The sequence below is a fragment of the Motacilla alba genome, chromosome 1A (assembly GCF_015832195.1).
Source record: "Motacilla alba alba isolate MOTALB_02 chromosome 1A, Motacilla_alba_V1.0_pri, whole genome shotgun sequence".
Classification (NCBI taxonomy): Eukaryota; Metazoa; Chordata; class Aves; order Passeriformes; family Motacillidae; genus Motacilla; species Motacilla alba.
The window spans coordinates 7,028,605-7,045,472 of record NC_052031.1 but is presented as its reverse complement, the minus strand read 5'-3'; the positions used below and the strand labels follow the sequence as shown (position 1 = coordinate 7,045,472).

The 16,868-nt window shown below is 46.3% G+C and overlaps 1 protein-coding gene across 10 annotated transcripts in view; it reads left to right on the top strand.

Moving 5' to 3' along the window:
• The window catches only part of FRMD4A (FERM domain containing 4A), a 357,044-nt gene that overhangs the window by 268,601 nt on the left and 71,575 nt on the right, over positions 1-16,868 (top strand). For all 10 annotated transcript variants that reach the window (XM_038154023.1, XM_038154022.1, XM_038154024.1 and 7 more), the window contains 2 exons: positions 12,121-12,205; positions 16,585-16,641. In XM_038154023.1, coding sequence (XP_038009951.1) covers positions 12,121-12,205; positions 16,585-16,641 — 142 coding nt within the window. The remainder of the gene's footprint in view (positions 1-12,120; positions 12,206-16,584; positions 16,642-16,868) is intronic.

The following is a 16,868-nucleotide window of genomic DNA, read 5'->3' as shown; positions in this document are numbered from 1 at the left end:
CTTCAGACTTCATCTGGGATTTTTACAAGGAGCTGTTAGTGTTTGGAAGCTGCTGGAAGCTGGCAGTGCTTTCATGCACATGGTGCCTTTGCCTCCAAGGGAGATATTTTCTGAGAAGACAAATTTGCTCCTGCAGCTTTGAAACGCCCAGAGAGAGGCCAGGGGCTGGGATGGCATATGTACAAAATTAAGTTGAGGGTTTTGACTTACTTTTAATGGATAGCTCATGTCTAGAACAAGCCAGCGCAGCGTAACTGTGTCTTTTTCTGTTAGGCTTTCCACTCCAGTGTTATATTACATCTGACATCACTCTCATTCATTCCATAGTACCCACAAAAAAAATGAAGACCTACTTTTGAGTTTCTTCCCCTGAGTGAAGTTTTTTGGTTTTTTTTCCTCCACATAGTGATTGTCATTCATTTAACTTCCATTGCAAGGCAGGCTTTTCAGGAGAAGAGACTCTTTGTTCTGTTATGGCCCCATATTTAGTGGTGGATAGATTTTAGGACAAATCAAGACTGCACAAAGCCCTGCGAGTCCAGAATCAGCCTGATATCTCCCAAGAGAAGAATTTAGTCCATATTTTGGGTGCTTTAAACCGTAAGGGTAGATTTAGAGCTGAGCATCTTCAGCATGTGAGATCCAGATCCCCCTGTGCTTACAGCTACACAAAAATGTTGATGCTCACTAAGAACATGGCCAGTCAGTTACCAGATATCTTGTCCAGGGGCCAAACTGGGGGGTCTGTGCTAAGACAGGGATCCCATGGAAAGCAGGGAAAGCCCTGAGTGAGCAAGAGCTAAGTGCTGAGCTTAGGAGTAGAACTGTAAAATGTGTGAAAGCCTGTGCTACTGAGCCACTCTCGTATTCATTTCAAAGACCACTCAACAAGCATAAATATTGCCATCTGTATTGTTTTATGAAAGTTGGCAGCACAGTGGAGACCAGTCATTCCAGCGGGATCCCAGCCAAGAGGCATCCTAGGATACGGATCCATCTCACAGTTAGTGAATGAGTGACCCCTCCTGTTCTGGAATCTCAATCCATAGGGAACAACTCAGCATTCAGTGCCTGCATGTGTGAAAACCAGACTGACTCTGGGCTTGTACTCTAACTGATGGCAGTAATGAGTGGGTTGTCACACTGAGTTACAGTTTGGATTGGACTGGGAGCCAGATGCCTCAAGAGTTAGGAAAAGGCACTTACTGTGCCTTTTCTACTGCTTATTTCCCTTGTGGATGTCGATGCTGGCAGTAGTTGAAAAAGTTTCCCAGCACATAAGGGGTTCCCATGTCCATCCCTAAATCTGATCTGAGCAGAAGGCAATTGAAGCCACCTACTCCAGCCAGATGGCTGAGGATGGAAAGGCCCCACATATCTGTTACCCAGTTCTGGCTTGGGAACTAAAGCAAGGGCTAAAGGAAAGTTCTAAAGAGACCCACCAACAGACAGGGGTTTATTTTCACAATCTGGGGGTGTGCAGCAGCTTGTAGAGCCATTCATAAACATACCACAAACAGAATGCTCCCTCTCCCCTGCTGCCATCAGGCAGAAAGCAGAGATAATTAGTGCTGTGCTGTACTGTACCTATTCACAAATGTGTTAATTCGTAAGGAACTTCATGCCCATGACACCTACTATGTCACAGGTAAAGGCTTGCCTGTGGTTGCAGATGCCCTTTTGCATTACCCAAGCATTGCAGCTGACAAAGCTTAGGTGGATGCTGGGAGTCCTAAATGGAGAGATACAAGTAATACAAGTGACTGGATGTGCCAGATGCTCATGACACAGAATTCTGTTTATTGCATCGGGATTTAGTAATTGTGTGGGTTTTTCCCTCTAGTTGAAGTAAATGTACAGTTCAATCACACTGCATAACTACTGAAGAGATGAAGCCTCAGGCAAGAAAAGTAAAGGGTAGTTTGTGAAGAGGAGAAGCTACAGTGAAAACATTTTCACCTTTAATGTGACCATCAAATGGTTTTTACCCTCAACATTCCTGCAGCAATGCTGAAGGGCAGCATGCCCACCAAAGATGCCACAATTTTTAGCCTGCTCTAAAAGTACATTTAAAGGGAAGCCTGCCTTCTTAAGAAAAGGCTTCTTGAAAGAACTGTGCTGAAAATAGAAGTTTCACAAGCTTTGCAGTGTGAAATTCTCCTCCCTTTTTTAAAATCTCTGCAGCACTGTTGAAGCCTTGTCTTTTGACACACATTTCCTTGGGGTTTGACATTGTTGAACACTGATCTCCAGTGTCTTTCCTCTCTTCTGTTATCAAAGACCAAAAATTTCACAGCACTGTGTCAAAGGAGGGGGATTTTAGAAGGATGTTTTTAGCATTGGTTTGTAAGAATTTGCTTCTTCCATTGTTCATTTACACAGCTACTGAAGCCTCCCTGTCATCAGGTTGTCATCTACTGCTTCAATGAAAGCTTTCCACTGAGAACAGCGTAGGAATCTAGGAAGCAATCAGAACTCTTGGGCAGCTGTGAACTGCCCCGTGGCTATTGTGCAATATTATTTTATAAGACTCTTCCAATACCTGTTTACATAGCTCTAAAGACACACATGAAAGCAAGAGGGAGTGCCATGTGTCTTGCAGGGGAGGAGGGATGTTGGGCAACAGAATGGGAGTGATATTAGTTCTCACCCTAGAGTTAGCTTCCCTGGATGGCTTCCTATAGCCCTGGTTGCTTGGTTGTTGGTGAGGCTAATTCCCTGCCTCAGAGGGTTTACAAGTTAGGTGAGAGTCACCACTGAAGTCCAGGAGAAGCAAAGGATGGGGATGAAGAAAGGAGGGTTTGCCTGATTAGTTGATTTTGCAGAGGCGTTTTGAGGCCAGAAGAGAACAGAGAAAATGTACCTGACACCATGAGCCTTGGGGTAAAGTGCAGGAACCCAAGTACAGTGTAGAGACCTGGGCAGCAAAGGAGGTAAATAGAGATTGCAGGGTTCAGTACAGGTACATTATTTTGGCTGGGAAGGAAGCATTTTGCTCGGACTCATACAGACAGAAAGAAGGCAGAGTTACTCCTTTTGTGTAAAGCTTTGATGTAGAGAGAGAACCAGAGCACAGACACACTGTTTGTTCATGGAAAGCAAAGTTGGCCAGGCTCTGCAGTGAGTTCTCATCCTCAAACAATGGCCATGTGAGATTAGCAATCCTTAGCAAAGGAGCCACCAGCATGGGTCTGATCTCTTTATCTTCTGTATGTTTGTCATGCTGTTAATTTATATGAACAAGCTTAGCAAATAAAATTCACTCCACTGGTGGATCTTTTCCCAGGAATGAATATATTTGTTCTCAGGGCAACTCCACCAGCTAAACAGTGACAACTCACTGCAGAAGTCGTCACACTAAATCAGAAGATGTCTCACATGGAAAGGCTTTTCTTTCAGAAAGGCATGGAACAAAATGTGAAATAAATCCTCAATACTGAAATACACTGTGGGGCAGAGTTTGTATCTACGGGCTGGCAGTATTCCCACAAAGGAATGCCTGTGTTCAGCAACATCTGGCATGTGTTCATATATACTGGCTAGGCTGAAGTCAGCATGGGAGCTGTGGGGGCTCTGGACTCTCAATATTGAGGCCAGACATTTCGCCAGGTTGCCACAGTTACTACAGAACAAAGTGGCCCTAAATAAGAGACTGACAGTGAAACACAGAGTGAAAGCTCCTGGGTGTCTGTGTCCCCTTAACCTGAAGGAACATAGCTCTGTGTGCACTGGTGGTGGTCCAGGTCTGAGGCAGGTGGGGCAGGTGGGCAGTCTGAGATGAGATTCACCACACCACAGCTGAGATCTTTACCTGGCAGACAGCTCTATGTCACAGCTAATTAGTGCAGCCTCCCTATATAACCACTGGAAAGAAATAGTCACCTTTCAGGAGCAATTAATCTGGCTTATTTCATCTGACTCATCCAAAGATGACTGCTTTGGAATTCAACAAGTTGCAGGCTTAAAAAATCTGTGTCTCTTCTCTGACCTCAGAGCCCTGCTCAGATGTAGGCATATTCTCTTGATGCATCCCTCTGTCCTACCAAGTCTATAAATTTAAAATTTTTTCAAGCAGGTTGGCACAGCTAGGGTTGAGGAAGCCTTTCCTATCTACATGGTTTCACCTGGCTATCTAAATGGAATTGGACCAGATTTCAGCTGTTAATGAGACCTTATGCTATTTTAGTCTTTCAGCCCTTCTTTGTAGGCATCTTTAAATCTGTATTCCATTAGAAAAGGACTAATGCTAACAGTGAAAGAAGCCAGAGGCCATTTGAAAACAGCTGACCTGGGAAGCAAGAGAGATAGTTGTTCTTCACAGGGCTAGCTGGACCTTAGAACTTGTCACTGAAATGCATTTCTGCCTCACTCATGGCCCAGAGATACTTATGGGGTGCAGATTCAGAGCATCCTGCTCCCAGCTTCCCCAGCTGACTAACATGGGATCCCAGCAGACCATGGCTGTGTATGCCACTCACATCCACTCAGCTTTGCTTCCCTCCAAGAAATCAGATTAGGGGTTGTGATGACAGCAGCCTGCCTTGACAGGAAGTGCTGAATAGAACCACACAAAATTAACTTCAGCAATTTGTTTCTCTGGCACATAATGGGCTGTGTTTCTCCTTCCACAGTTTTCCACACCAGAGAAGGGGTGTGTGGTGGTCCAACACTTTGCTCCAGGCAGGGAATGAAGGAATCACCAGCTCTTGTCTCTTCCCTCTGAGGAGGGAGAAGAAGCAGACAGCCCTCTTTCTGCCCCATCATGTGAAACTGGGGTTTACAGGGACTGGGGAAAATGCATGAACAGATTATCAAACACATTAAATTTGCAGCCAGGGGAGAGGAAGAGAAGTGGCAGAATTTGCTCTCACCCAAGCTTCATTACACCTGTTATCACTCAGGAGAAGATACTGGGGCAAAATTACATATATACAAATCACTCTGCTCCTCTGCTCTTCTTCGTCCTGTGCAGAGCCCTCTGCACTGCAAGGAGGGCAGTGCCAGACACCAGTTTGCCATGGAGCTTGATCATCCCAGGAGAGCTTAGGGAACTGCCCTGAGATGTTTCAGCAACCTTGGGGTGCTCCATCCACATTCTCATGGCTAGCTGTCTCTTCCCAGAGAAGAAGCTGTCTCCCTCACCCACTGCCAGTACTGAGCCAGAAAATCCCTGAGTTTGTGCTACAATCAGGGGAGACAAAGAGCCATCTCCTGCTCACATTATAGCTCTACATCTCTGCACTGCTGTGGGATGCTGTAGAAACAATAGCAAAAACAGAATATAGAACCAACATAATCAAGCCAGTTCCACCAAGCTGCATTCAGGGACCCCTGTGAGCTGCTCTGCCTATAAAGCCCATGCCATAGCCCAGATCTCTTTGCACAGCATGTGTTTTGCTGGTTGGTGTGCACCAGCTGTGTGTATGCTAAGCAGGAAGATCCCAAAAGCCGGCAGCCCTGCAAACCCCCTCCTCCCAGCCAGCCGCAGCATATAAATACAGCCACTCAGACCTTGTTTGTGCTGGAAGACAAGGCTCCCTGCAGACAATTTATTGCAGCCTTCCCAGGGTGGCCCCCTGCTCTGTTCACCCGGGGGAAGGTGTAATAAATTGCCTGCGGGGAGGCTGTGCTCCTCAGAGGCTCTTTAGAGATATGAGAAACTTCTGTCCAGTCAGAAGATTTACTTGTGTGAAAACCGACCTTTGCTTGAGGAAGGGAACTAATGGGGCTCTGCTACTTAGCACACAGCTCTGAGCTAAGCCATCCATTACACACACATCTTAATAGCAGTCTGGCTCTTGAGTCCCATAACATCATTTCTGTTTTCTGCTTAACTAGGAATATATTTGTATAAGTGAGCTGTGTTGAGAGAAGGGGATAAGTTGTTTTTCCTTTCCATTCCGCTACCCGAGGGGGCAGAAAAAGCAACATTCTGAAAATTTGTTGTTTTGAGCCACATTTTGAATGTGTTGATGCTGGCAGCATTGTCTTGTCTAATTTTGGGAAGCATTTAGGCTGCATGATAGGTACCATGCAGAAATGATGGATTCTGTCAGTGTAGGATTTGTAGCTAATTTGGATGAAGCGGCAGTAGCTGTGTCAGTGCCTACACACGGATTCTCTGACTGGGTCAAAGTCATGCAGACATTGTTTCTGTTTTCACTGCAATTTGTGTGTTCATACCTTACACCAGTGGGTGTGATGAGCTGTCATTAGTGCACAACAGGAAGGTCTGCTGTGAGGGGTCCCATCACCGTGACATTGACCAAGGGCTGAGTCAGTAAATAAATGACCCTCATGCCAGCTTTGACAGACAAATCATTCCTTCATGTGCTGCTGACAACACATGGGACAGCTGGAGGGATTTCTATTCCTAAAATGGTTTTAAATCCTCAAATAAAAGATGCTCTCCAGATGCTGAGGGGTGGTGTTATGTGAGACAGTGTACCCAGCAAGTTACCTCTAATAGCCAAGATGTGACTCCCCAAAGAGCAGGAAAGGGCTGTGCTGATGCTCAAGAGATTGAAGGGTAATTCCCATTGTGACTGATGAAAAAGAGGAGGAAGGCACTGTGCTGCTGTGATCCAGTCACTGCCCTCACCTCACATTTGGGACAGATAAGCACATCGCTCCAAGCCAAGAGGAGCTGCAACAGCATTCGTACAAAACCACATCTTTTTGTGCAAAGCTGCACTTCTCCTGCAAACCAAGCTAAGCTCCAGGGGACATTGCAGTGGTGGAGTGACTTACAGGCTGTGTTGAGCTGGGTTGCTGCTTTTATAGCTTGGGCAGGCCAAGTTCCCCATGTGGGTAGGGGGTAGAGGACTTTACTATACTCAGGTCAATGCCTTTGATTGAGGCTGCAACCAAGTATGAGGGAGCAATGTAGCTGCACTTCCACTTGGATTCCTACCCTTCTCTATGTTCATACTGGAGCACTTGGTATTTTGCAAAGACTCCCAGGACATACAGCCTAGAAGAGATGAAGAGAGTTGGTCTCTATATATTCCAAAGCAGATCCCTAAGTATTTTGTACATGGAGAAGATGAGGCATAGGAATGAGCAAATATCTCCAAAGCACATGGTTTTCCAGGGATTCAATGTGCCAACATTTTAGAAGCACCAAGAAAAATTGATTGACAGTAGGTAAAGATGCAGAAAATTTCATGATGCAGTGCAGCTGGTGAGAAGGAGAGCGGGGACAAGCTCGGGTTAAAAAATATCCACAGCTTTTTATTTTGTTCACTATGATTCCCTGTATTTCTGGAATCAAATTCACCTCCAGTATTATAGTTTCCCCTGCAACCAGGTAAAAGTTGACACAGGTTTCTCTTGCTGCCTTCTGTCCCCTGCATACCAGTCCCAGGTGCTGGACGTGGAGGGCCTGAGCATGGCACAGACACAAGAGACATGACATGGGATCCAAAGCAAAATCAATGTAGAAGGGGAGGTAAACTGAGCTTTTCGCTGATTTTCAGTCCTGACTGATTACTTTACAGGACAGCTATTTAGCATGAGCATTGTCAGCTTTTGAGTGTCAGCACATAAAAGTGTGTAGCCATGACTATTAGCAAACAGGGCTGGAACATAAAAGGAGCTGTGCAGCCTGTGCTGGTCAGAATACTCATTTAGCATGAGACACTGGACGTAATGACATCTACATTTAAGTCCATTATACCAACACATATGATTTTTCTTTTCCTGGTTAGCAAATGGCCTCATATTTTTCAAATTATCCTCTGGGATTCTGAATGACGTGGTGAGGGATAATGAGCCAGACCTCAGTATGGATGAGGCAGAAAAGGGGTGTTCTCCTTTACCCATTCTTTTGTAATAATGAAATAAGGGGTAGTCCACTGAGAGAGTCACTGAGCTCTGCTGACAGCTCTGTCCTGCATCCCAACCAGATCAGAGTCAGCCCCCTGGGAAAGATGTGAATAGAAGTCTTTTGCATTAGCTAGCTCCCACCAGACTCAAACTTCCCAAGAATGAGGATGGTATCACTGCCTCAGGAAAGATGAAGTAGACAAGACATCCATTTGCTGTGGTCATGTTTTGAAATACCTCTGTGTTGAAGATCACACTGAAATATTTTTACCATTTGGCAGGTTCTGCTTGGAAGTAAGCATAAGGGCTTGTGCTCTCAAATGCTATGACAGTCTATCTGCCCAGTCAGCAACTCGACTGCAGAGAGCCTGGTCCCTGCTAGGTGATAGATGGCCAAGTTCAGGCTGACAGGATATGTCTAGGGCTAAGTGTTAGAGGCAATGCTAAATATTTTGTATTTGACAGTTTCTTTTGGTGTGTGGAGATCAGGAGTGCTGCTCATTTTTTTCTTTCACTGTGCACACCAGCACCCCACCAGCTCAGGTGCTTGGCAGTCCTGAATTCCTCTATTCCCACTGCAAGGACAGAGCACTAGTGTTCAAACACCTTCCCAACACTGCTGAATTTGCCCACCTGCACACACACACACACACACACACCTGGGTTCACAGATGAGACCAGCAGCAGCAGTAAGGGATTCTCCATCTCCTGAAGAACCACTTATCAAACTGCTGAGTCCAGGACCAGTCAAGCATTTCTCTGAGCCATGAGTCAGAGGTGGGTGGGCCTGTGTGTAATGCAAGGGAGAAATTGTGGTAGTACCAGTTTCCCCTCACTCAAGGATCAGGAGTTTCCACAAGCACCACTGTGAGTCTGTGCTTGGCTGGGTATGATGGGAATTGCCATTCATCACAGCTTGAGGGGGCTTAAGCTGTCTCAGAGAAAGCAGTCAGTTATCCAATGCATAACAGAGAGCAATCTGATCAGTACCAGACACGTTCTCGCAGCTAAAAAGCCTTAAACGTTTCAGATGCAGCAGCTTCTGAAGTCTTCCAAGACAACTTCTGCAGTGCTCATTATTATTTCCCTGCTGCTGAGAGGGAGCAGCCAAGATAGGCACTTTGTGTTCATTATCCAGCCTAATATTCACTGGTCTATTTAATTAATGCTTAGAAAATGTACTTGATGAATTACAAGTTACTGGGGGTGGGGAGGGAGGAGGAATGCAGAAATAGATTAACATTGGCTGATCTTTTAAATTTTCTCCAAAATTATTCCTTTGGTTTTACACTCACCAAGTCTCATGGGGTGTTCCCCCTTCCTGCAGGCAGCTAATTTCTCACAGGCACAGTTGCTGGCTATCAAGGAACCTCTTGTAGGAGCTGCTGGAGGCAAAACAATTTGCTGAGTGTGTATTGCAAGAGATGCAGGTAGTGGAGCAGAGGTCTTGGACACACTGTACTGCCTACTTCCCTGTTCAACCTATCCATTATATCCCTGGCACATGAGCTTCACATCACAGGAAGGAATGCTGCTCTCTGGGGAATCCTCAACAGAAATCTGAGAGCTGCCTCTCAAAACTGATGATCTTGAAACACGCCTTCAAAGGCTCCTAAGCTTCACAGGCAAAATAGACCGAGGGGGGCAGAGAAGGGAGGGGTGTTTCCTAAGTCCAGCTCAACAGCCCAAGCAGCTAAATGATTTTCTGAAGGTCACAAAAAAACCCTGTGTCCGAGTTGGGAATTCAACCCAGATTTTTGTTTGCTTGGTTCATTGCCTTAGCAGCTGGATGCTGCTGCCTGCCTCCTTAGTCACTGACATTGGTCATTGTAAAGCGTGGGTTCCTTCACTGTGTTCGTAAAAGATGGAAACAGGAAGAGGCAAAACAGAAACTAGTTGTAAGTAAAAAAAAAGGTGTCTTTCCCTGCCCTTTTTGTTGTTACTGCACCAGCTGTGAATTCAGGGTAATCTGCTCCAGTTCAGGTTTTCTGAGCTTGTCACACAGAAAATCCCACAAGAGTTCCCTCTGCAAATCTGTTTTCTTTTAAGTAGCACCAGTCGCCTGGTGAACACGTTCCACATTTGTTTGGGTGCATGTGTGAGAGCCAGTAGCTTCCCAGCTCACTCTCCACGCTGGAGATCACTTGAGAATTGGGTTTTCTTTGTGAGATGGAGTATCATGTGCAGGCTCTGTGCTCCCAGAGACTTAATTTTGTACAGAAAACGATCTATGTCCATGTGGAAAGCCTTGGGAAAGCTCCCTGCAGCCTTAAGAAATGCAATATTGCCCTCTAGTGATGGTGAGAATGGTCACGTTTGAGCTGCTGAAACAAAAAGCTTTACTGGGATTCAAAATGGAAAAAAATGTTCTCATTTTCTTCTGACCTTGGAATAAGAAAACCTACCACCATAACTCGGAGAGCACTGGTAGCAGTGATAAGAAGAGGTTGTTCAAGAACCACAGAATGTGTCAAATTAGCATTATTCTCCATTAATTCAGCAGATGGGAAGCCAGCTACACTCAGAGAGCAGATCTAGTAAGAAGGTTCCTTTTTTAATGCATCAATTTTTGCATTTCTAAAGCCAAGTATTTTCTTTATTTGAAAAAAAAAAGGCCACTTTAAGGACAGGAGGTGAAACAGTGAAAACTAGAAAAAAAATGAGAAAAGTTTAATCTTTGTGCTTCATCACCACTACAATCAAATGTTTTTGGTGTTTTGTGGGTTTGATTGGTTGTTGGCGTTTTCTTGGGGTTTGTTTTTTGTTTTATTCAGGCTTTATTTTTATTTCTCTTCTGAAGGGGGAGAAGGAAGGGTAATACAGACAGGAGCCCTTCAGCAGATGAACAAAATGTTTCACTCTAATAAGCAAGGAGTTGGTTCTGCCTGTCAGGAAATAAAGTGTTTTGAGGAGCCTTCAGAAGACACTTAGGAGCACTCCAAAGCTTTGACCTTTGCCCCTAAGAAGGCTGCATTTGAGGCCCTGGACTCTGCAAATAGCTGGATGTGGACAATCCCTTCAGCACTTGTGTGAAGCCCCAGGAGTGTCTGCAGGTCTGTCTGCTCCCAGACAGCAGGGTCAGAGAGAGGAGTTTCTCTGTAACCAGACTCTATATGTCAACCCAGTTTTCTAAGGAATTTGGGTTTTTAAAAGTCCCTGGTGCAGACCCCATTTCCCTGGCACCCTTCCTATTCTAATTGCCTCTGACAAGGCACGATAGCACTGGAATTTATGTAAAGAACTGTGCTGCAATTTGAAGATCACTACCAAACAGCATCATGATCTACTTAATTTTCCTTACCTAAAGCACTAAGTAAATGCAAAATTCATCTTAACATTCACTGAACATAGCCAGGTTTTCTCTGTTACTACAGGGACACACAACAAACCTCTATGGAATGATCAGTCATTAACATTGACAGTATCCAGAGTGGTTTTTTCCCAAAAAGAAAAGATCTCAAGGCAGGATTAAGGACAGGAGTCAATTCTCACAAAGCTCTCTCAAAGTTTATTGCCAAAGCATCAGACCTTCAGAGCAGGCAGGACATGGAGTACTGAATAAATTCACACATATCATGGGCTTTCAACATAATTGCAAATATTTGGGGCAATCAGCCAATGCAAATGAGTGGGTTTTTCTGACACTGAGGGTTTGAGCTTTTTCCTGAGTTCTGAGAAATCATTTCAACTCAAAAAAAAATTAGATTATGATCCTTCCCTGTCATCCTTAACATTGGTATTCATGTTACTGGTAAACTGTGCAAGGTTAGTAACTAATGTCTTACTGTGAGACCACAGATACGATATGTAAAGAACCCTTTATAAAATTTGCTTTATGCAGAGCTGAAGGAGACGGGGAAGGAACCCAGAAGTGCAAGTCTGTAGATGAATATTTTACAGGATGCAGGTTAACAGAATAGAATTGTTTTGATGGGTAAAGGAGTGATGAAGAAATGATGATGGTGAAAATGTGATGGCAAAAGAAGATGAAGCTTACAAAAAAAAAAAGAATAAAGGTTTATTTTAAGTCTGAAAACAAAACAAAGGATTATTTAGAACATAAATCATCCACTTTATGATTCAGTTCCTTTGGTATGGCTGAGGTGGTGGTGACTGATCACGTCCTGGAGTGCGCACGAACCTCCTTCACCACCTCAGTCTGGTATAAGAGAAGAAAGTTAATTTTTAGCACATTCATCATGACTCCGTTGACCACATTTTTCATTTAATAAGTGCATTTCCGTGTTTTGCCCTAGTTCCCTCGTGTCTCACCCCTCTTGCTTTCCCTTTCAGGTTCTACATTGAAAGCATCTCCTATCTGAAGGACAATGCCACCATCGAGCTGTTCTTCTTGAACGCCAAGTCCTGCATCTACAAGGTGAGCACTTGGGGAGTTCTGGGTGGCACCAGAGTGGGCTGAGACACCTGGATCTGCATTCCCTGCCCCAAAATTTACACGGGTCAGACCATGGATTTCCAGATACAACCTCCTCCTCCTCCTGCTCCTCCTCCTCCTCATTCCCTCACTCCTTGTCTTCAGCTGCCACCGCACTTGGCAGCAGCTTTCCTGTCAGAGAGTGGTTCTGAGGTAAAACAGTCCTGGAAGTAACTCTTGTGGCTGGCAGGAGGGAATCTGCGCTGCTGAAATCATAAACTGGCTTGTATTTAGAAGGAAATGTCTGGGTTTGTGTTAAAAACCCGCTCTGGGCCGAGTGGCTGCCGTGAGGGTTTCCGGCCCGCAGAGGGCGGCAGTGCGGCGCGGGCGCCATCTTTGGGCTCGGGGCAGCGGCGTGTGAGACGGGAGAGGGGGAGAGGGAAAGATGGAGCGGCCTCAGCTGGAAGGGAACCGCAAGGATCGTCGAGTCCAGCTCTTGGCTGTGCACCCCATAAACCCCAAGAACCCACCATGTTCCTGAGAGTGTTGTCCAAAGGTATCTTGAACTCTGTCAGGCTCAGTGCTGTGACCACTTCCCTGGGGAGCCTGTTCTAGTGCCCAGCCACCCTCTGGGTGAAGAAGCTTTTCCTGATATCCAACCCTGTGTCAGTTTCGTGTCATTCCCTCGGCATGTCACTGTTCTCCAGATAAGAGTTCAGCGCCTGTCCCTTCAATCCTGTTACAGATCACCATGAGGTCTCCCCTCAGCCTCTTCTCCAGGCTGAACGAGCCAAGTGACCTCAGATTTGCGAGACAGGACGAGTTTATGGGTTTATATGTGAGTGGGGTAAAGGAGTCTGTGAATATGCACCAAAAATCACCTTGTAGAGGAACAAGCTATGGACTGAGCAATGTTTTTGTATGAGTAATTGCCCTCCCTGGTACACTGCTGGAAGACCAGGCTGCTGTCCCTGGCACTGCCCCTCAGAGCAGCCCCTTGCCAGGTACTCTGTGCCAGAGATAAGGCATCCTGGCACATCCTCAGCTTGAAGGGGTGCCCACAGCAGAGCCATGAAGCTGATCCCTCTCGTGCCACAAGCCAGCTGTGCATGGCAAGGTTTAGAAAATCAACCAGCCCCAGACCACGCTGTGGTGGAGATTGGCAGTGTGCAGACTCAGCCAGGTGGGCTGGATGTCTGGGACTGGGAGAGGTTTGTCAGCAGCTGGGATTCCCTGGGAGGATCCTCCTACCTCCCTCTGTGCTGGCAGAGGCCATTCCTGTGACTCACCTCCATCTGCCAGAGAGGAAGTGGTAGGAAAAGACAGATGTAATCAGGGAGAGATTGTTCTGCCATCCCACAACCTTCAGCACGTTTGTCACCTGCTAAGCCAAGTAGATTACACCCAATCTGGACCCTCACTTGACATTTATATGTCCTAAAATGCAGGCACTAACTTTGTATTTTCTGAAATGCAGGGCAGAAGCCAGAAAATTCCTTTTTTTCAGTGCCCAGGAACTAGGCAGGGCTGCTGAGCTGAGCTGTGCAGTGCTTTGCTCTCCGGCAAGGCTGCAATTAGATGTGCTTAGTCAGCCCTCTCCAGCAACAAGCTCAGTGAGCATCACGTTTTGGTTCCTGGGGAAAAGTTCCTTTTTGAAGTACTGCCAGGAAAAGCTTACACTGTTGTTCTTTTTTTGGAGAAAGCTTAATAAGAAGAAGAGGGGAACAGAATAAAGAAAACAACGTGCCCACAGATCTAAGTTGGTCTATTTTAGTCTGACCTCTCCTGAAACCATTACTGTGCACATTCAAGCTGAGCGTCTCTATCCAAAAATAGCCCTGCTGAAGCCCCAATCTCCCATGCAGATCCTTCCCCATTTGACTTCCAGCCACAATAAGCCACGCTGTGCTATTGAAAAAGGCACTGAATTTGGAAGTTGGGTGCAAAGTGTCTTCTAAGGCTCAGGGCGAGCACCCAGCCTGGCAGATTCCTCGTAATGTAATGTTGTGGGGAATTTGGTGTCTAAGCACAGCCAGTGCTTGTCATTCCGGCAGCTAGCACATGATGTCGCATGCTGCCAAAGCTTGAGAGCTTCCTTGTTGCACCAAAAATTTCCTTATTTGACTTCCCATGGATACCTCCAGCCCTGGCTCCCCTGAAGCCCAGAAAGATAAATGTGTATGAAATAGAGAAAGGTCTGAGGTGCTAGCACAGTGTTAGGAACTAACACTGTGCTTGCACCTCAGACCTTTCCCTGTTGCTTCTCCAGACACACCTCCTCAAACATCCCCTTGCTCAGGGTGGGAAAGAATAAAACCGAGGCCTAGTTTGGGGCTGCTGGTCACTGGAGTGCCACCTGGCCACGTGTTGAGTGCCGTGCTCCTCTGCCTGTACCCATTGCCCCCACTCACCAGCCCTGTTGAGTAGCGTGTCATTCGTGAACCCACGCACCCAAACCCTTGCACAGGACCAGCAAGACACTTTTGCCAGAAAGGCCAAGCCACATTTGTACTACCAAAGCAGACAGGGCTTGGCATCAGGTACTGTCCCTTGATCAGACAGGCTGTTTAATGACTCGCACGTTCTGGCGTGGGTTTTGGCCTGTGCCAGCTAGCTCTGCCCCAGGCAGAGATCGAGGCACCAATCAAGGATGCGCACCTGTTCCCAACAGGCAACACAGTGGTGGAAACCCCATCTGGGACTGGGGGAGAGAGGGTGAGGGTTTAGTCATGAGCTCTACTGCTCCCCAGGTACCCTTAGGGCCAGAGAATGGGCTCTGGCCCACTTCACCTGCCAGTACAGACTTGCCATAGCATCGACACGTGGTTGCACGGGCTGGTTTGTCCGTGCCATGCCTGATGCTTCCGGACAGAAGGAAGACCAGGTGCTCTGGTTCTACTCTGCATTGCCCTATGCTATGGGATGTGCCTGGTAGCCCCAGCCCAGCCCTGCCTGCAGCTGAATCAACCTCTTGCACCAGCCGCTTCCCTTGGCACAGGCTCGTCATTGGTGCAGGTGCCTGCGTGACTCAGGCGGCTCAGCTGAGAGGGGAAAGGCGTGTTTATCGCCCGTAGCAGAGCTGCTCTTCACTCCCCAAGGAGTTGTTATGAAAGAGGTAAACTTATTTTAAAAAGCTGGCACTAGTGAAAGCCGAGGACACCTGGATCTTATCCTGTGTTTTTGTTCCCTTTGTTTTTTATTTTGCCAGAGACAAGCCAATGCAGCAATTGTGGCTTGTAAATGAGGTGTGGCCGTGAGTTGGCTGGAGCATGGATCACAGCAGTGATCTATATTTAGATCACTCATTTTCTGCCAGATGAACTAAAATATTAAAAACAGCAGCTTAAATAAATACAACAGAAAAACCACTACAGGAATGAGCTGAACAGTGACCCAGTTTACTGGGCCATGTCCATAGGAGTTCTAGTTGCAGAATAGAGACCTAAGCATTATCTCAGTAAAAGCCCATTAGCTTCCCTAAGGCTGGGACCAGAGAGTCAGGAATAGCATGCTTGGCCTCCAGAGTAATGCTTGTGCCTCCCATCTGAAGCATCTTTGATGCTTGGACTGCATTCTGCACATTCAGCCAGAGCAGTGCCTAGACTCCTTGGTTCTGTAACTGCTGTCTCAGGCACAGCAGAGGAATCCTGAGAGGATCTGCTGGGACCATCCGTGTTGTTCGTGTGACCAGGGTGTCCAAGTAAACCCCTTCGTGTGACCAGGGTGTCCAAGTAAACCCTATAAAATGGAGCAAGGAAGATCCACCAAAAGACTTGCTGTCACAGCTCATTCTCAAACCACCCTCAGCCTCAGTGCTCTTGGGGGGTGAAAAGGACACAACTAGGGCTCAAATCCTGCAAGAGCAAATATGGTTCATTTTCCATTGAGTTTACCTTTTGCAAGGGCCAGGGGAGTCCAGTGGGGGCTGTGATACCACCTCAGCGTGTCAAAGACAAATTCTCATTCCTTACTTCTGTGAGCCAAGGACAAAGCTGTGTTCCCTTGAACCGTGGTCATGTCTGAGGGCAAAGAAAATCTGTATCCTAGACTGCTTTTCACTAAACCACACAAGAAAATAAAATGTACCCTGATCCTACCCCTTCCACCTGCCTTCTCCTCACTCCTCCCCCAGGAATCCCTTCATGCCATCCAGTTATGCTTCATTAACCAGTGCATTACACTGAATATTTGGCTTTTTCCATATCTGAGTGGGCAGATTCTCCCTTCCTTTTGTCTCCAGGAGCACAGGGAATACTTTGAAGCCTAGCCAAGGGAGAAAACTGGCACTGCATGCTCCACCATGCAATAGTGGGGAGGAGATGTATGTCCTTCTTACAGCAGCTCAACTTGCTTTTTCTTTCTTGTTTTCTTCACCTTTCAAGGAACTCATTGAGGTTGACAGTGAAGTGGTGTTTGAACTGGCTGCATACATCTTGCAGGTAAGCACCCACCTTCTCTCACTTGGTGCTTCCTTATGCTGCATTAAATGTTTTGATTTATCAAATCCACAGTGGCTGTGTGGAAGTGTAGGAGTTCCCCCCAGTTGCAGGAAAAAGATGTCTTTGAACCGTTTTCATTGTTTCTGCCAAAATAGGTATAGAAGGCTCTCAAACTAGACCTCCCCACTCAGGGAGCAGGTACTAGTGCTCAACATTTTGCATAGAGA